General features: G+C 41.2%; 1 protein-coding gene across 1 annotated transcript in view; it reads right to left on the reverse strand.

Annotated features, from left to right (window-relative positions):
* CHD7 (chromodomain helicase DNA binding protein 7) overlaps window positions 1-21069 on the reverse strand; it is a 132350-nt gene that overhangs the window by 73356 nt on the left and 37925 nt on the right. Inside the window, exon 2 of the mRNA XM_071804085.1 lies at window positions 14947-16811. Coding sequence (XP_071660186.1) covers window positions 14947-16636 — 1690 coding nt within the window. The 5' untranslated portion in view covers window positions 16637-16811. The remainder of the gene's footprint in view (window positions 1-14946; window positions 16812-21069) is intronic.

Raw genomic sequence — 21069 nt, forward strand, 5'->3', positions numbered from 1 at the left:
AAGAATTTCAAAAAAGGAGTACTGGGAGCAAAAGCCAAGTGCTCTTTAAATTGAAGTCTGATAAGGTTATGAACTACTCTTCATAGGATGGTACATGTGACAGCTGGAGGCTCAACTCAATGGGGCAGACAATCTTTACAAGCAGTATGCTCCAAATGACAGGTGACAGTAGAAATCAACAGCAAAATCTTGCTTATATTGCAAAATAAATGTGTTTTAAGAAATGTAATCTGGAACATGACAAACACTGAACAAATTAATTCAGAAATAAGTTAAATACGCTTAGAACAACCATTTATGTTTTGTTTTCTAGGGGAAGGAAATCTCTATTAAGCAGACTAATAAGGCAGGTAAAACAAGCTTCTGGTTGCAGAAGTTTTAAGTTCAAACCTGAAAAAAGGGTTTAGTTACCCAAAAGGCTCTTATAATTACATTGGTCAATACAGTCAGAAAAAACTTTAAGTAATATTACCTCTTTTATGAGCCTTATTTCACAGATACCTCACAGAAAACCTCTGTGATTTCAGATGTTTGTATTTATAACATCTTTCTTTGACTAGAAATTGTCTTCATTCATATCACAATTGTCATACAAAATGCAACAGTGCTGTTTAAAACAGAAAATGTTGCTTTTTAAATAAAGATGCAACAGTCCCAGGGCCCTTTTGCAATGGCTTTTCTATTCCCTGGTTTGGAAAATTTTCCCAAAACAATACAGAAGTAATTTTTATTTTTAGGTACTCCAGATGACAGAAATTTGAGAAAAGTAGAAGTAAGCAACTTATTAAATTACTTATCATCAGTTGTTCATTTACACAGTTACACTATTTAAATTTAGTGACATATTTGCAAGGAGTGCGTTAGTGCAGGAGATGCTGGTACCCAATTGCAGGATGTATTGCAACTAAAAAGGCTTCTGAGAGAATTTCACTTCTTTATAACATTGTGTTGGAAAATTTGTTCTTCCCCAAGAGCTTCCTACATCCAACATATCTAATACAAGAGACTGGAATCAATGGGGATAAATTAAGGTAGAACAAATTCTTTCCTCAAAAAAAAAAAAAAAAAAAACGTGTTTTCCATAGAAGCTACCCAGGAGCTCCCAGACCAGAATCCCATGGCCTGCTTTGATGGCTGTCCAGACCAGTTAATTAACAATGTAAACCCCACCCACTGAGGCAATTAGGTGGTTTACAGGGCTGGTTTCTTTTATAGTAAGTTCATACAAGCTGGTATAGAGACACTTAGAAGAAAAGGAGAGGAGGAAGAGTTTTATCTTGCACACCTACTAGTAAGCATGTCAGATTCACAGCTAATAGAGAGTGAGACAACCTGCAGATCATTCATACTCCAACTACTCAAAGCCCAGGTTTTCTTGTATAATATGCATATAGTTTCCCCACACACAATGTTTTCTTTGCTTTACTTATGAATAAAAGCATCTACAACTCATCAAATACATTCCTGAGTTAAAAGGAAAATATGCTTATCAAAATGTGCACAATTCTGTGTTTTTGACTTCTAAGAAAGTGGGTTTCTAGGATTAAACGAGGTAGGTATCTCCATGTGCACCGCTAACATTCCTCTTACTAAGATGTTAGTCCCCACAGTTCTGCATGAGAATTTTCGATTATCCAATTAGACATAGTTAGTAAAAGTCCTTTAAAAGCAGAAAATTACTTTCTAAAGCTGCAGTGGTTGTATTTTGGATATCCTACAAGACAAAGCAAAACAGAAAACCACATCCAAAGGCTTTTTGCCTTTTTGAGGACACCCAAGTGCACAGGAGAAGCCAAGCTGGCACTGGGTAGAGCGTACAGGAGCTGAAGCGGCAGTGGTTCTGGGCTCTGCTCGGGGGAGGCCCCATGGGCAGCACCCCGGCAGGGCCTGCCCGGCCCATGGCGGCGAGGGAGGAAGAGGGAGGAGGTTTGTGGCCGCGTGTTACCGGTTGCACGTTTCCACCCTGTGAAATGGAAATAGTGATGGGGTTTTGCCTGCCCTGCCAGCGTATTCCCACTCACTCAAATTACTCAAAGGTTCTCTGATGGAAGAAGTTAACAGATGGGGAGGGTACACACCACAGGCTAACAGGCTAAAGTCATCTTTTTCTAGCTGGCTTACTAATACTAACCTGTCTGACAGCTCAGGTAACTCTGGTTTCATGTTGTCACTTTCCACTACAAGACTTGTAGTTCCACAGAAAGGCCCAGTTATCACCAGCGCCTTTCAAATCCAAAGGTAAAGATAAGATTTTTAGCATACATTTTCTTCAGTCTCCATGTCCCTTCCAAAAAAAGGGGGCACTATACAATCCATGACTTCTAGGTGAGGTGAGGATACTCTCTATTGATCAGGCAACACAGAACTCACCATTGGGACCACCCCAAAAGCATCATAAGAGTGGCTTAGGTCAGAAAAGAGCTTCAAAGGTCATCTAGTCCAACGTTCCTGCAATGAGCAGGGACATCAACTAGATCAGGTTGTTTAGAGCCCCGTCCAGCCCAGCCTTGAACGTCTCCAGGGATGGGGCATCAATCACCTCTCTGGGCAACTTGGGCCAGTGTTTCACCACCCTCATTGTGAAAAATTTCTTCCTTTTATCTACTCTGAATCTACCTTCTTTGAGTTTAAAACCATTAGCCCTTGTCTTATCACAACAGACCCTTCTAAAAAGTCTGTCCCATCTTTTTTACAGGCTCCTTTTAAGTACTGAAAGGCCACAATAAGGTCTCCCCAGAGCCTTCTCTTCTCCAGGATGAACAACCCCAACTCTCTCAGCCCATCCTCATAGGAAAGGTTTTCCAGCCCTCTGATAATTTTTGTGCCCTTCTCTGGACCCTCTCCAACAGGCCCATGTCTTTCCTGTGCTGAGGACCCTGGAGCTGAATGCTGTACTCCAGGTGGAGTCCCACCAGAGCAGAGAGGGGAAGAATCACCTCCCTCAACCTGCTGGCCATGTTTCTTATGATGCAGCACAAGATACGATTGGCCTTCTGGGCCGTAAGTGCACATTGCCAGCTCATCTCCAGTCCTTCATCCACCAGTATCCCCAAGCCCTCCTCTGCAGGGCTGCTCTCAATCCCTTCTAGCCCCAGGCTGTACTAGTACCAGTGGCTGCCCTGACCCATGCGCAGGACCTTGCACTTGGCCTTGTTGAACCTCATGAGGTTCACATGGGCCCACTTCTTCAGCTTGTCCAGGTGCCTCTGGATGGCATCCCATCCCTCGGGTGTGTCAGCCACACCACTTAGCGTGGTGTCACCAGCGAACTTGCTGAGGGTGCACTTGATCCCACTGTCTACGTCACATTGATGAAGATTATTAAACAGTACTGGTCCCAATACACCTCGCTGGGACAGGGGGTTACTACACTTTACACTGAGGTGTCACTGCTGTCATTTCAGACACCAGCTTGAGCAGATCCCATTTGAAGTGAGATTTATGCTACAATACAGAACTCTGTTCTATCAGTTCTGTAAGCCTCCAATAGCAGCGAAGTAATTCTCTGCAAAATCTTCCCCTATGCCTACTGTTGCTTAGCATATAAACCTGATTTCCTTAACCACCTTTCCCAGGCCACTTAAAAGCAGTTCACAGGGGACTTCAGAGATAAACAGACCACAGGTTGAAACTACCGACTCAAAAAAATCTAAATGGATACACGAGTTACAAAACCAAACGAGAACGTCAGTAATCAACTCTATTTTTCTCTTGGAGTGTGAAGACAGCAGTTTTCCAAATAGCCTTTCCATTGCAGTATTTTATAAACTTCAGCATGATAGAGTGGGTTTGAAACCACAGAACTGTTAGAAATCCTTTTATGTCATATATGCTGCCCAAGATCAATTTATGTCAAAGAACCCAAGACAGTTCTCAAGCTTCTTTAGTCACAGCAACAAATGAAAAAAGCCTTGGAATATGTTATCTAATAGGTATTTATGACATGTCACAGGTAGGCCTTTTCCCAGCTGCTCTAGTAATTGAACTAAACTGACAATTATATCAGAAAGTGTCATTAGAACTGGAGGGAAAGAAGGAAAAAAAGGAAAGAAAAAAACCCAACCAAAACCACCATACTTTTCTGTGGACAAACACCTCATTTAGCAGTACTAATTGAGATAACTCTTCATTATAATGTCTAAATCATACTTCACTTCTCCAACCAGTCTGATGAACACTGGTCTATGAAACACTAAATACTTTTAGTGCAGAAATCTTTAGTATCCTAGATCCAGGTGTTCTTCACACAACCTATAGCAAAGTGTAAAAATCCCTATACGCGTCTTAAATCAGACATGCCTACAACAATTTTATCTCTAAATTTTGTGTTTATTGTAATATTATAAACGCAGAGGTGTGTCTGAAGCAACCCTTTGTACCTCACCCCTTCCTGCCAGTAGCAGTTTCTGAGTTACATTTTGAGGTGTTCTGCACAGACCACCTCTCAAGTGCATCCCACAGCAACACTGGTGATATAAACAGGCAACAAATGGTTAAAAAGCAACCCAAGAGAGTAAAGATTCCCTGAATCCCAGCCTTATGCCATATTTACACAATTATCTGGTTCTCAATAAATATTCCTGAAATATTTCAAAGGTGGCTGGCAGAGAGACTTAAGAACTAAGCAGTCTCCCAGTATCACAGGCATTTCTCCCTGCATGCACACCTGACAATGCTTGCTCCAGTAAACATTTGCAATATCCTATTAGCAACCTGAGATACGAAAACCAACTATAAACTCCAAAGTTTTAGACTAGTTTTAATGACTATGCATTTCATACACAGCTGTACTGTAAACTGTGAGGTCAACTTTTTACGGTAAGGTGTCACTTTAAACCCAAACATTCAGGGTATACTACAAGCTTCCCACTATATTTAGCAACAATTGGCTGGTACAAAAAGATTTCTTCCAAAAATAAAATAAAGTACTTCATATCATTCAGTGCTCGCACGTAAGGAAAATTACAGTATTATCACCGTTATCGGACTCTTGCAGGGCCAAAAAAGATAGGGAGTACCAGAATGCAAGTGGATGGAGGGCCATCTGGAAAGAAATGAGATGTAAAAGGACAGTGGTAAAAACAAGAGTTCATATTGACTACTAGATATTAGGAACACTAAATCCAAACGTCTATATAAGTATTAACTTCCCAGTTACTGTGGTCATTGTGTTCTTTTGGTTGCAGGAGTTACAAAGACATAATAAACCACAATTTAATTAGCACAATTAAAATTGACTAATGTTTTCCTAATTAAACTGATTAAATTATTCAGCCTGTTTTAAGAAAAAAGCCTCCTGTCGGTGGGTATACATTCCATTCGGGAACTCTTGTATTACATATAAAAATTTCCTCTCTGATTAAAAGACCAAGGGTTTATATTTTACAAAACGTAAAAGAGTGAAAGATTAAACTTGTGTGTGTTTGGCACTCCCTTCAACATGTTATATCAATTGAGCAAAGACACATTTGGGGTTGTACGCTGAAAAATAAGTGTTGCACTCTTGAAAACAAATACTTGCAATTTTCTAAAATTAAAAGGTTAATAATTTTCCACAGAAACCCGTCAGGCTCCAGAAGTTAGGATTTCCTGGTATTTGATTTCTATAGCACAACTCATGCAACATCTACCTATTCCCAGAAGTTCCTAAATTTTGTGCTTGTTCAGTATAAAGCATGAGCTGCTGTCTCCTAAGTTTGGCTCCAGAATAAAGCCTCTGAGGAGGAATATGAGCAAGAGGTGCATCCAGACCCTCGGTACTGATTCAGGGATGAACAGGTGATGGAACAACAGAAGCAAAAGAACAAAGACTCCTCCCAGCCCAACAGTGGAAGATCAGAGAGAGATCCACTTGTTTTCTTTCACAACCTGTACAACTGCACTACTCTCAGGGTAACCTTTACAATTACCAAGTTCTTACAAAAGAAGTGGGACTTCCTGCTTTGAACTGGTCACCTTAGTCTTCCCAAGCTGCACTCCTAAGCAAGAGCAATACTGGAAGGAGTGACAAGGAGAGCAGGAAGATGGCATGTTTAAGAGTGACAGATAAGAGAGTAAGAACTGGAGTCAGGAGTTTTGTGAATTTGGGTTTTGAATAAGTAACAGTCTTTCAAGCTCATGATCTACATGTTCCTCTTCATAAACAAGGGTAACATAATTACCAACCTCGCCCAGTAACTGGTCAAGGTCAGTAAAATCAGAAAGAATGCTGATTCAGAGGTTATAAACCAAACCCATACTCAGATCACTAAGCCATTCTACCTCTCAGCTCTGTTTGCACATAAAGGGGACTAAGAAATTAATCTGAGTTTTATTTCTAACTTCCCATGCTTTTAAATGATTCTCCGTGTTGAAGAACAAAATCTGTGCTCAAGGAAAGCAATTCATTGACAAATATTAGAGGCATCTTCCCTCATTTCAATGCACATGATGCACATCTAATGAAATTGTGCCAAGCTCTCTTTGCTATAAAGAGGATGTTCTTTCATCTCTTCAATAACAAAATAGCTGGATGTAGTTCAGTTGGAAGAGGAAAAAAGTTCTTCTTTTCTGAAAAAGAAAACACCCCTCTGAAATCAAATCAGTCATTTATATTTGTGTGAAAAAAAGGAACAAAAGGTCAGAGTGAAACTTGTAACATGACCTGTTTGTCACTAATTTGATAAAACAAGACAAAGCTTTGACTTCTAATGGGAGTTTTAATTTATCAAAATTGGAGGGAGAACTCAAGGGCTGGTTACTGAGGCAAGGGCTACAGACAGTTGAGCTGTGTAAGGGTAAAGGGCCTGAAAGCTCACTGCCAGGAGGCAACAGTCCCCATCTTCCCTCCCCATGCACTCCTACACCACTAGCTTGGGTGATCTTGTGGTCACACAGTGAAGAGATGTAGGGAGCATGACCTGGCCAGATAAGCCAGTTAGACCAAGTGATCAGGTGTGCTGATGCAAGGCAGGAGCTAAGGTTCTGTATCCCAGACCTCCGCCACTTTTATTTGTGTGGATTTTTTTTTTTTTAAAGTAGATTAGATATTGAGAGTTATTGACTTTGCACAACTATGCTGGGATACTCCCAGGTGACTGTCTGCCCACAGGATGGTGACACAAAGGTGCATCCTGTGGCGGCACGTGCAAAGCACTGATGGGCACCACTGCGTTTGGACGAGGTTCTTAGGGACATGGTTCAGTGCCAGAGTTAGGTTATGGTGGGACTCGATGATCCTGAGGGCCTCTTCCAACTGAAATTATTCTATGATTCTATGACTGGGCCAAATGGCTGCCTCTGGCGAGGGCTCCAGTGCCAGGTGACTCAAGCATCTGGTTCAGCATAGCTGGGCTGACTCCCCGACCTCCTCTGCCCTCGTTTTCACACAGACACTGGCCATTTTCTCCCTTTTCCTACTGCTGAGCACTGGTCCATCAGCTCAGCCTTTCGCTGCCCCCTCCCTGCTGGCCACATCCTGCTCATGCTTCCCACTCTGGTCCCACCAGCTCCTGATGATGAGCTTCAAACCACGCCTGCAAACTTGGGAATTTTTCAAAAGAAAGATCTGTAGAAACAGATGCTTTAATCACTGTGAAACATTCAAGGGTGTTAATCTCACTCCTTAGCTACCAAACTTTACAAGTCTGTTGACAAAAGAAAGTACCAAATATTTATAGATGACATCTCTAAAGAAAAAGCTAAGCAATTTATTCCCCAAATCCAGACCACATTACCATACAATTAACAGAACACTGATACTTAGGAAAGATCTCAAGGAAAAGGAACAGGAGGGGTACATACATCCATTCTGATACATTGTTCAGGCGAGACTGTCCCTGTTTAAAAATAACATTGCAGTATTTTAACTTCATAATTATTTGGTAATCAGTTCCTTCATTATAAGTGAAATCTGAAAAACCAAAAGTGAAAAGCACTGGCTCACTGAACTGAGGGAGAAGATAACCTTGAAAGACAGAAGTTAAAACTCTGAAGTGATGGTGTCCCATCATCGTGGGAATTAAGACATTTACTCTCCCAGAAGAAAAGAGAGGACACTTAAGAATTTTGTGACACTCACATTCAAGATACAAGCAAAGGCAGATTAGTTTAAAACAAATGGAAGCCTCAAATTCCACATGAAAGAGCAGGATGGAAGACCAAGAGGAGGATCCATAATAAAAAGGCAGCAAATTATTACTGTGCCTGCAACTTGTTCTGTATTAAGATTGCCACTGTATTTAGAGAAATTTTAAAAAAGTAAAAAAAAAAAAAAATATATATATATATATATATATGTATCAAGCATTTCTCCTTCCATTTGCCCCAGTTTTCCATCCTTGCAAGTTATGTAGGCTGCTGATGACACAGATGTGAGGGTTTGTATTGGAGTATCAGCTTTCAGTCATGAAAAGCTTCTCTGAAACAACAGATTTTAATTTGTTCAAATAAATATAAAATAGGAAAACACATTCAGCCATGGGAAAATAAGATGGTTGCCAAATCCCATGGGAAGTGACCATCAGTAGGTAAGAATAGTATACTGAAGTACTGACAGCAGCATAAATTTCAAAATGTTTCTAGCTAGGCAATTCCTCAGATAATGCTAATCATTTCAAGAAAAAACACATTCAGGTCACCAAGATATCATGGAAACTTTCAACATATTCATGCTGAAAAACAAGTCTGGTAACTCTTAAGCCTACAGTATCAGTATGCGGATGCAGACTTGTGTTTTTATGCTAATGCTGCAAACAGGCTTTACCCAAAACTCCAGAGCAGATAATTTAATGGTACAAATTATTTTCATCACCGTCAAATAATGGCACCTGGGGGAAGAATAATTCTTGAAGGTGCTTGTACCTTCTCAACAGTAAAAAAGACCAAAAGATTTATAGCAAAACCACCTCAAAATGAAAAAGCTTTGGCCCAAAGGCCTATTCACTGCAGAATCACTGCAACCCCTTATTTACAAAAGTACACGGAGCCTTCTCAAGGGTGAGGAGGACATAAGCCCTTAGATGTGTTAATATTAACCGTTAGACTGGAATATATCCGAGGAGTTTTAGAACATGAACTTTTTGTTGGACAAAGTATTTCATTTTAATTATTATATCCTTTGAGACCTGCATGCAAACCAGTTCAGAGATGGATCAGGTTATCAGCCTAACAGACTAATCTACTCCACTGAGGTAAACTTCAATACTTTTAACCAAAGGTAGCTTTAACAATCTACTTTTCTTTTATTTGGAAAATCACAGCTTATTGCATACATTGCTCAAATAAAGGAGTTCTTCAAAGCCTCAACAAAATACAGCAGAAGCCTGTAAACGTTTAAGAAAAATTTACTATTATCAACCTTTACTTTCGGATTAATACTATGGATTTTCACCTCAGCTTTTTCTTCATCGTTCTCCACAACTTCTGATATGTTTTTTTACATACATTTTATATAAATATACACACGCATATGGATATCTATAGATATAAACAATATACAATTATAGTTAATCAAGGTTCAGTATTAACATTTTTTTAAATTCCATTTAGACTGCCACCTTCAAAAATATTGCCAACACACAATAGTTTGCTGGGCTATGAACAGTTGAAAGGGCAAACTAGAATTTCCAGGGGCAGACATGAGATTTTGCTGAATGTGCAGCACATACAGTACCCCAAATGACCAGCTAGCAGTCATGTGAAGTAGCCTCTGGATCAGAACAAGAAGTACCCAATATTGTTTGCAAGTTTTTTAAAAAATTTGGAGTTGTTATACTCATCATCAAGAAAATGGTGGAAAAGCTAAACACTGAAGGGATGAAAAAGCTAACAGGTCTCTCTGGAGCTGTGGGACATTGGTTATGAATATTAATTTACAGAAAAAATCCTAACCATCAGAAATTATACCATTTCTTGCTAAATAAAGTTGTAGGACATACATTGTAAGGTAACTGGTTATGTGAAGGTAGTTAGGAGATAAGTAAGAAGCCAGTCTCTTCTTACTACATTTAGGTCTTAAAACAATTAAATACCCTGGAGAAAAGTCAACTTCATTTTAGTGTGCCAGCAGTACTGACTTAACTTGCACGCTCTGCCTGGTTTGAATATTGTGTCAAGCCGCTCCAGCTGACAGTAGTTTTCCATCAATATCCCTCTCCATTCAGGTATATCCAAGTATAAATTAAAGTGAGGCAGCACCACAGAGTTTGCAAATGCAGGAAGGGCCCATGACAGGGGTGACCCAGCTGGTGACTCAGCAGGAAATTTCCAAAGAATGTGTTCACACCAAACACAGCTCTGAGTTATGATTTACAGCAAAGTCACATGCCCATAGATAGCACGTCCAGCAGAGTAAACCTCACCGTGAACTGGTAACACACACAAAATGAATTCCTCCTCCACAAGAAGCTGGACACCGCGACCCAGCATCCTTCAACACTGCTGGTGCCTGCCGTTGAGCTCAACCATTCAGTCGAGCATGGAGGCCATACCACAACTGTTTGCCATTTAAGTACTCATGTGTTTGACTACAAATAATGCAGATCACATTTGTGGAACATGATTAATGAACAGGACTCGAAACTTCAGCCCACACAGTAGCTGTAGGTAAATAAGTTCTGTTTGACAACACACCCGGGATAGCCTATTCTTGGCACTCCTACACTCACTTCATCACTAATTAAGATATTTGAAAATAATAATACATTAAGTCCAACTGCACAACATCAGGCCCCTGGCAGCCTGTCTAACCTGACATCCCGTCCGCAATAAAGTCTGGGAAGAGTAAAAGACCTGGACACACAGACACAGCAGATGTACCCCAACAACAAACTCTCAGTCACTACTTATTTACGGCACAGATCTGCTAAGTCGAATGTGGTGCCTTCATGATTATCAAATGATGAGGCATTTTTCTGCATAGCTTCTCAGAGATCAGCATCTTAATGTGTGGTTCTGAACTCACCACTCAATCATTTGCTGAAGACTCTAGAAGAATTCAAGGAGACAAAATCAACTGACAACAGTTCTTGTTTCACACTCAACTTCTTCATGCGCCCACACCACTCACAATACTAGAGGCTTTCACCATCTCTCTCCTTCCCTTCCCCCCCTAAATCACTTTAAGTGCTTCTGTATTTTCTGAGGCCTGAGGAAGGGACCCAGAGCTGCACAGCACTTGCCATAATGGCATACCACACACACATGTAGCAACATGGTAATAATCTTCAGTTTGCTCTCTACTACTTTCATATCAATTCTTACAGTTTTATTTCTTCTACTGTCACAGCACATATTCACATAGCCATTTAGTACCAAGACTCTGGTCCTAAGGAGAGGTTTTTGCCTGCCATTTCACTGCCCAGCCACCACAAAATCACAATCATTCTGGTCAGAAAAGACTCTTGAGGTCATCGAGTCCAACAGCTAACCTAACACCACCAAGTCCGCCACTAAACCATGTCCTTAAGTGCCACCTCTACACATCTTTTAAACACCTCCAGGGATGGGGACTCAACCACTTCTCTGAGCAGCTTGTTCCACTGCTTGATAATCCTTTCAATTAAGACATTTTTCCTAATATCCAATCTAAACTTCCTTAGGCCATGCCCTGACACACAGCTTACAGTTCAAGCAATTGACATTCCTATTGTATTTCTAATTATGGAGTTTCATTATTGTTAGGCTCTTCATCACATCTGCACTTGGCACTCAGCTTTGAGTATGTTAGCAGCAGCAGCAAACTCTGCCATTTGCTCTTTTCCAGATCATTTATGAGTATTTTGGAAAGCACAAGCTCATGAGCCCAACACAGATGCCTCCACTGTGAAAACACGCAAGCTACTCCTGCCCGCTGCTTTGCACCTTGGCCCGTTACCGAGCCACAGCAGAACCCACCTTCCCATCCCACAGCTACCATGCTCTTCCGAAAGCCTTTGGTGAAGAACGTTTCAAAAGAGGGCTTGAAAAAAATCATGCACACTGACTGAATGTCTCAATGCTACAGCGGTTCTTGTAAATCTATCAAACTCCACTGAGGCCAGCAGCTCACTGCTAACAAGGTCCTAATAACCATGTCTACTTCTCAGCTATTAATCTAAACCAGCTGAATTGTCAATCACCAGCTCCACCTCCTAACCAAAATAATTCGCAGTTCTGCACACACAAAAACAAATAAGCTCTAGAATCGACCTGGCAATTTCTTTCAACTTAAAAGCAAAAGAACTCCACTTTCCTTCCAACATATCTAAAACCAAAACAGTAATCTGGTTAACCACAAGTAATACAGCCTTCCCATGATAAGGCTAGCTTCAGATCACTGAAAAATAATAACTAAGATGGCTTTTGTTGAGTTAAAAGTTCATAGTGACTTCCATTTCACCGATTATATTCATTTTGTTGATTCACTTAATACAAATAAAAACGAACCAGTCATTTAAATAACTGTTCTTCAGTGAAGAGTTTTCTGCCAACCGACTTGAAGGGAAAACCACGACAGAGGCAGGAAAGCTACAAATTCTGTATTCAGTCTGAAGAGTGGCGGTTTCACACATCTGCATTCTTCCCCAGAGGGTGGGGAGGAGTTGAGTTTTCATTGACTTGAACAATATTTATTTCATCCAAACAGTTTTCAAGGGGGAAATCCCTGCCTGTCAAGAGTTTTCATTACTACAGTCAGGTCTCAAACTAATTACTTAATGGGAAGGTATGTTAACAGTAACTTACCAAATAAAAACTAAACAGAAGTAGGTTAACAGAGGAGTTAACTTAGCTAGCTATAACTCTTCAGATTACTGATTTTAATCAAATAACTTGAGTTATCATGCGGTTTTCCTCTAATTATTTAGTGTCAGCACTTACCTTTGTTCAAGCTATTCATCTGCAGTTCAGAACTTTGTAATAGGTTGCATAGCTCATTTAAGGGTTGAGCTGTCTGCATTTTACCTCTTCACTGATTAAAGGGAAATTAATGTTCCAAGAGCGTTTAACAAGCCTGTCCATTCTACAAGTAAACCTTTTCTTCCCCAACCACCTCTTGCTGCCAAAAAGGTTCACTAGATGAAAACAAGGAATTAATGGCAGTGAAAAACACCACAGCTTCAGGGCACAGTTGATCTCAAGTCTTCCCACACCCCCACCATCACTAGTTGTAAAATATCCCAGTGATGCTGGTTTTTGCTCCTTTACCATCTTGGAAGTCTTATTTCAGCATTTCTACAATTTCCTTTGAAGCTTTTTCTGCTAGATGTGTTGGCACTCATCTTCAGGGTAAAAACCACATCTCGTACTTCTTTTTCTGATCCCCAGTCTTTCTGTACTGATTTCTCTGTGCTGTCATTACCCCTGTGCAAATATCTCCTCGTTCTCTGATTTTTTTTAATACAGTCTTGAGTTCTTTCCTTTTCATCCTGCTAACATACACAGTCAGTAATACAAGAAGCATTGTCAAGAGTTGCTCTCTCAAGGAGGAACACACAAATCCACCCTGGCGTGAGAACTCTAATTTAGGTTCTCCAAACATAGCCTGTGTGTGGAGGTGGGGGGAGAAGGAGGACCACCACAGATATAAAATTTCACACCAATTTTTAGGGAGACAGGGGAGAGAAAGATGGTCTTGAAGATATTTTAGGCACCTTCAAGAGAGCTTCCTCCTCCCTCCCAGAAGACAAGAGTCCTTCCCCTCACCCAGCCTAGTCCCTGATCTCCCTCTCAGGGCTTCCCAACCCTCCGGCACCTCCAGTGCTCCCCCCGGTTCGCTTCCATGGGGAATGTGGAAGCCTCTCCCAGCTGCCAAGCTGCTCCATCCACCCCTCCTCATCAGCTGCCTCTCTGCAGCACATACATCTGATTCCCAGCCGCAGCTCACGCTGTGCGGAGCAGCCAGCAGAGCAGCCGGCAGGCAGCAGCAGAGGGGACGGAGCAGCTGCCTTCCGCGCAGGCCAGGGACACGGGCTGGGACAGCTGTTTGTATGATTTATGAAGCTTATTGTAGCTTCGTATCATTATGACTGCATTCCAACAATTGTCTCCAAATATTTATGGGCAGAGCTACTTGGCGTTAATTACTGACTGGTTTATAAAAGAAAATAAAATCAAATCTCTTGGTATCTTGACCACCTATTCGTTCAGTACCAAAACCTCTTCAATGATGGCTGGATAGAGTCAAAGGCAAGCAATGGCAAATGCAAAGATGCCAAAAGGGGCTTTTTCAGCTCAAGCTTAACATACTAGCATGTAGTAAAACCTGCTAAGCTACAGAGGATCAAGATGTTTTACCCATTTTAGCTTTTAATTGAAAAATGACATGAAAGTAATACATTTTCATTGAAACCTGGCAGATCAGAGACTCAGTAAAATAAAACTCCTATCCTATTTGAGATTTCATTTAAGCCTCAGAAGATCTGATTTCAGACTATGATTCACATCTGCTGTCTTCTCCTTGCATAAACTGTTGCCCCATCACTTCTCAGTTGCATTACTTAGTGCCAAAGAAGTTTATCCCGGAAATTTTTTCACACGTAAAAATTTCAGCTTTAACTTAAAACCACAAAACATTCCCTTAAAATTCAAAGGAAACCCTCGTTTTGGCCAAAACAAACCCATTATAAGACACACTTCTTTCTCCCTGTTGCATATACGAAAAATTAATAGTTTAAATGACAACTCTCAAACATGCTTCCCATTATCCCCTCAAAGGAACCAACACAAAAAAAAAAAAAGAGCAGGTATTCAGCTTGTCCTGTTGCTGTATCACGTTTCAGTCTATCCATTAACGTTATCCTGTAAAAATTACTGTAAGGACACAAGCAAGCTACTTGAACATCATTTTACCTTCACTTTCTGTGCACCAAGAAAGCCACATAACCAGTAACAAACAGGGGAGTCAAACAGGAGCTCAGAAACCATAGATCATATACATCCTCAAATGCATTTACAGTTAATTTAAAACATTTTCTACTCATTGGAAACAGCTTACCTGAAGGACAGGCACTTTTTGTGGTGTGTTTTGTGGTGACTGGTGAAGCTGTGCCCAAGGCTGATGATGAGGATGTGGGGGTGGTGAAGACTGATGATGTATCCCTGGATGAGGCTGCATGGGAGGACAGGTTGGCATTTGCTGTTGAAAAGACTGCTGTTGACTAGGAAGCTGCTGGCCAGAGATTAGTCGCTCTTGTATTGCTTGTGGATCTGCAAGGCCAACACCTGGACAACCATTTGGTCTCATGTGCCCACCCATCTCCCGTGGTGTTGAAGACATACCCATAAACGGACGATTCTGTTGCATGTTTCGGGGGCCCATATTCCTTTGTCCAATTCCCATGGCACCAGGGGGCTGGTGTGACGGCTGAGGATGGGGAATATTTGGATAACTGCCAACTTCCATTGGTATTCCAGCGCTACCAGGTCTAACCTGTGGAGGAGGTGTACCTGCTGGATTACTCATTGCTTTCATAGGTGACATGGGAGGTGGAGAGGCATAAGTTCCCTGAGGCTGTGAAGGGTGCATAGTTTGTGTGTTCATTTGGTTAAGTGAGCCACTCGGGTGGATGGGTTGCTGGTGCATTAGTCCTTGACCACTGTTTGATGGAAATCCGACAGCATTTGGGTATCTTGGTACAGATTGATTCATTGGAGTGTTATTTGTAAGGCCTAAATTCTGATTCATCCCTGTATTATTAACTAATCCCTGATTAAGGTTACTGTAAGGATATCGAGAATACTGCCCTGAGTTGTTTATAGTAGGTGAGGGTACCGTCTGGCTCCGAGAACTAAAATTAAGTGTTTGCGGCCTAACAGCACCCTGCTGGGGAGGATTAGGGGAGAATCTGGGACTGTGGGCTACTGATTCTCCATGGAGAGCAGTGGGGGGATGGTGGTGAAATTGCTGGACTGAGTGTCGCAAGGAAGGTGCCATACTGGGATTCTGCTGGGGCACATGAGACAAGTGGCCAGGTCCTGAGGTGGCAATGAAAGGGTTTCCCTGATTGAGGCCTTCTTGGCCTTGAGAAAACTGGTTCATCCTCTGCTGCTGCGGCTGACCGTGCTGCTGCATCGAAAAATCACCACGAGCCATGTAGTTTCCCATCTGCTGCATGTGCTGAGGATGGCCCTGCCCAGGGGGTCCAGAGGGTGCCTGGGGCGGCTGTGTCGGCTGCGGCTGCTGCTGCTGTTGCTGCTGGTACGGTGCTCTGATCTGGTCTGGCACTTGAACTGCCCGTGGTCCCCACATGGAGCCACTGTCTACGAAGGGTTGCCCATGTCTTTCGTTCTGCATGCCGGGATAGACTCCCATCTGACCACCAGCACCACTGCCATGAGGAACCTGAGGAACTGGAGGGTTGTGGTACTGTGAATGAGGAGACGCTATACCATTCCCAGGGGCGTTGCTTATCATCCTGTTTGGCTGATCCATCAGGTGCATTTTCTGCTGTTCATATTGATTATAGTGATCAAAATGGGTCAACTTGGCTTGGTTTTGATTTGCAGGGGGATGATGAAGAGATGACTGTAAAGAAGGAAATCCTTGATCCATGGGCATTTGCTGCCCCATAGGATTTACTGTATTTTCAGGATATCCACATTCTCCAAGACCTTCCAGCCCTTCACTGAAAATATTCCCATCTTCTCCAAACAGACTCATCATTCCTGGATCTGCCATCTTATTTCAGCACACAGCTCCTCGGAGCTACAACTAGAATGCTAGTCTGTGCTTCACCTCGGTGAGGTGTTTTGTCCTCAAAGCCTTTAATCCTCAACTAATCTCCTTCATGTCATTCCATATTTCCTTAATTCTTTCGGACCACGCAGTGTCAGGCAAAGTCTGGTTACTGCTCCTAGGAAAAGTGGGGGAAGGGGGAGAAAGAGAGGAAGATATTAAAATAAATAACGTCAGGCAATACTAAAAAAAAAAAAGAAAAAAAAACAAAAAACAAAAAACCACACTTGACAATTTTAGACAATGCTAGCTAGTTTCAGCCCCTGAAATACATCTTAAAAATCTAATTCACTTTATGAAGGACTCATTAGCTTTATCAGAAGCTTTAGTATGACAGAGTTAGGAAGCAAGCAAAACACTAGCCTCAACCTTAAATTAATCCATTCACTACACTTCCTAGTGCTCCTTTCTTGTGTGGAACAGAACAAAAGAACACAACATGCAGCAGCAGCAGCTGCCACAGCAGGTAGGCAGATGTATGAATATAGCCAAGCAGCCCATCTGCCGAACTAAAGCCCTGAAAACGCTCTAGTTACCAACAGCATGTCCTTAACCTTATTCCCTTGAGCTGCGTAATCAGATGAGCAAGCAGAAGCACCAAGCCCTACGACAGGCTCAAGTTAGTTACAGGGACAACAGATTTTTCAATTGCACACACAGAGATGACCCTCTAAAACATACCAAACTCCAAGACTTAACATTTAGGAAGAAAGAAAGGAAAAAAAAAAAAACACCAACACACAATTTATCTCAATTTAATGAGCTTGTAAACAGAAAGACATGATACTTCCCATTTATGCAAAACTATATGCTCCATTTGTGTACAAAAATTAAATTCAAAAGCTACATCCTATGATAGGGTAGATTTCTCAATCTATGCCCTAATTTCTCTCATGATGATAACAGGGAACACCGTCACTGGAGTTCATTATTCATCATCAGACAATCATGCTACTAACTGCAACTACAGCACCTTAAAAGATCACACTGAAGTTTTGTTCTCTCCAGAATTACAACCTTGAAAACACACTCAGGAGAATTAGTAATGGCAAAAGAATTTAAATACGAAATTGCTAACCTAACAAGGTACACACTCAAACTTAAGAAAAAAAGAGAAAAGCAACACACAGTAAGAGAGTAGATTCAGGAAAGTTCCCATTCAGGTTTTTCACATGGAGACTGGCACATTCTGAAACTTGTCCCCCATCCTCTCCTGCAATAACTTGGAAGACTTTGAGTCTGCTTATTAGGAACAAAACTAGTGTAATGCTATCTTTCCTCAGGATCAGAATTTTAAATGTTATGTTTTATATCTCCAAATAAAGCCTAAGGCGATAGTAAAGGAAGCCTATCCACGCAGCAAATAAAAACTATTTTTGCATCTTTGTCATGATTTAGTAGCGACTGTACTTGCATATACCAACCTGCCCTTAATCAGTGATCAAAGAAAAGAAGATTTACAAGTTTGTACTTTCACATCTCGCATTTTGTTGTACAGGAGGGATGCTTTCAGTCACTCTGGATGCAAAATGCCAGACCAGACTATTTTAACTGCAGGCAATTTGTCCCAGACGAGTTTTTAGGAAGAAAATATCAGCACATTTATTACACTACTTGTAGCCATTGTCAAGAGAACCTTCTACAGTATGAAGCAGAGGACAAGAGGAAAAACACAAGCATTTATCACTCCTCTTAAAATAGCATTTGAATGTCACCTTTAAAACCACACTCTTAACTCTCTTTTGTGCTCAGCTGGGATATTAACACTTGTATTTCTAATTCTCTTGGGGCTAAATTCCTACAAGGCACCTTTCGTTCTTTGATATCTATTTCTTTTTATTTCATTTTCCTTATTAAACAGAAGCCACCTGTAATATCAGTTCATCAAAGCACAGCGTAAGGAAGTTCCAGCAACAAGGTAGAGACGGAGCTTCCTTCACCAATACAAGCTTTCGGTATTAGCCTGCTCCAGAGGCAACCACTCTGCCGTGGTGAAGATCCTTCCAGTGGTTTAAGATGACTCGAGGACTTGTAACACTGCTACTTCTGCTGATGCACACTGCCACTAGGAGCTGGCAAAGACAGACATCAGTGTGACCCAGAGTCTCCATCTAACGAACAGCCTCTTCGCTTGGAAATGCTAAAATGCACTGTGCAGGTCCTGTTACTTCCCAACCACTGACGCAATCTGGACAATATCAAACTTGAGCCAAGTAGGGGATCTCGCTCATCAGCTAACCTGTGTACAGCCACAGGATTATGAACAGGTAAGAACTTTCAGTCATTTTATTACAGAAATGACCCTAATTGAACCAGTTGCAGGATATAAACGAGGGAGTTGATGCCTACCAAAAGAACTATTTTTGAAGACAAGCATGTTCTGCTCTCCTGAAACACTAGTGAATCTTTGCAATAAAAATTACTGAAATCTCTTTGCTCTCTGTCATAGACAAGCTAACAGAGCATCTCCAGAAACAAGGTCACAAGCATCAAGCATGGATCTGAATCGCACTGCTTCATCTGCTGTTATTCAGCTGAATGGTTTCCAATAAAACTCAGGCTGGAGTCAGCCACCAGTAACAGTCAACATTGGCCCATAGTAGTTAGGACCTGCTACTATATCCAGAAAACCAAATTAAAATAGGGTAAGGGTTTTGCTAAACACACCTTATTTCTGGCCAGTTGACTCCACATCAGTTTGCAGGCTTGGGCCAGGGATTGTCCCTTACAATGAAAGGGACATGCTACAGAACCTGGCACTCACCTGGCTTCCTCAGAACATGCTCCTCCAAAAGAAAAGTAACTTCCACATTTATGATGCAGCTTGTAAGCCAACAAATCCATCACCTAAATTACGAGCAAAAACACTGTTTCCTGCTATTTATTATTTTAGTTCTGCATTTTTAGCTGAAGTATGAATTGACTTCATGTTTGAGCTGTTGATGCTAAAGCTGTTAGGTTTGAAACACAACGTGAAAATGTGGCTGAGAATATGTCTCAAAATCATTTTTGTATTTCTTCAGATTTCCGTCTGGCCTTAAATGTAATGACCACAGCCCTTCACAGTCAGTTGTGCTTTTGCCAAACCTTCTTATGGTTCCCCAAATAAAAGTCACAGCTCTGATGCAATATATGGTGAACAGCACATGTTGAAGAATGAAGGACAAGAGTAGCTACAGCCTGATCAAATAACTACCGTTTTGAGAAGAAAACAGTTGATACTGGAATTACCTAATAAGCTCTCAACCTTCTACACTAACAGGATAGATGTCTTGTAGATAGTTAAGCAAGTCATGAAAGTCACAGCTTCAAATTGCAAAGTTGCAATCATTTCTTTGCTTCTTTCACTACAGCAATGTATTTTTTCTGCTTAAATCATCAAGGCTGGACCGCCTCCCCCCCTCAAAAAAAAAACAAACCCCAAAACAACAACAGCAACAAACCAACACAAAAACAAACCCCACACACAAAGGTAGGATCTGCATCAAGCAATGATTCTACCTAAAATTTTCACTAAGTGTCATTAGTCACTCCTCCATGAAAGCAGACATACTGGCAACAAGACTGGCCAACATAATCTCAGTTTAGATTCTTTTTTTAAAATTAAATAGTTTTAAAATGAATTTGTGTATATTCTTCTCTATCCCGTAAGTTAAAACCAACAGACATTCATGGATCAGTGACTATTTTCCAGATAGAAAGAATATCTGAAACCTTGGAAAGGTGAACTGAATAAAAGTGTGACTGTACAAAGAAATAGTGATTTGGAAAAACAAAAAAAATAATCTTAAACTATACAGATTCTGCTATAAAATTCTATTAGCTTTTCTGTTCCTGAAAATGAAAGCTTGCACCAACAAGACTGAAGTAGAAAGTCAATTAATATATTTCCTCAAGACTACCTAGACAACCTGTTTCTTTCAAAGCAATTATGATCCCAACTACCAAGACACAGTCAATTGCTTAACAACCCTGTTGTCTCAACAGACAAAGCTCACATTTACTTCAGTCTGCAACATTCCAGTCCTAAACAGCTAGATCTCAAACAGTAGTTAACCATTGCTCAACTTAGTATTTCAGAGCTACATGGACTCAGTAGCCTTGGGCAGCTTCCCACTTTTATGAGTGGAACTAAACTGGCTGCTACACACACATAACCCGACCTAAGGCTGCAAACATTAAACCTGAACTTCATTAGTCTTGCTCCCAAGGCAGCAGATCCAGGCAGTCAAGACCAGGAAGCAGCAAGGGCAGCACACAGACGCACGCGCCCTCCACAATGCCATCCTCACCTTCTGCCATTCACAACATTTTGTAAATCAACAGGTTCCGCGATTCGGCTGTTGATGCTTCTATACAAGAAATTCGGCAGTGCT

The sequence above is a fragment of the Patagioenas fasciata genome, chromosome 2 (assembly GCF_037038585.1).
Source record: "Patagioenas fasciata isolate bPatFas1 chromosome 2, bPatFas1.hap1, whole genome shotgun sequence".
In the NCBI taxonomy this organism is placed as follows: domain Eukaryota; kingdom Metazoa; phylum Chordata; class Aves; order Columbiformes; family Columbidae; genus Patagioenas; species Patagioenas fasciata.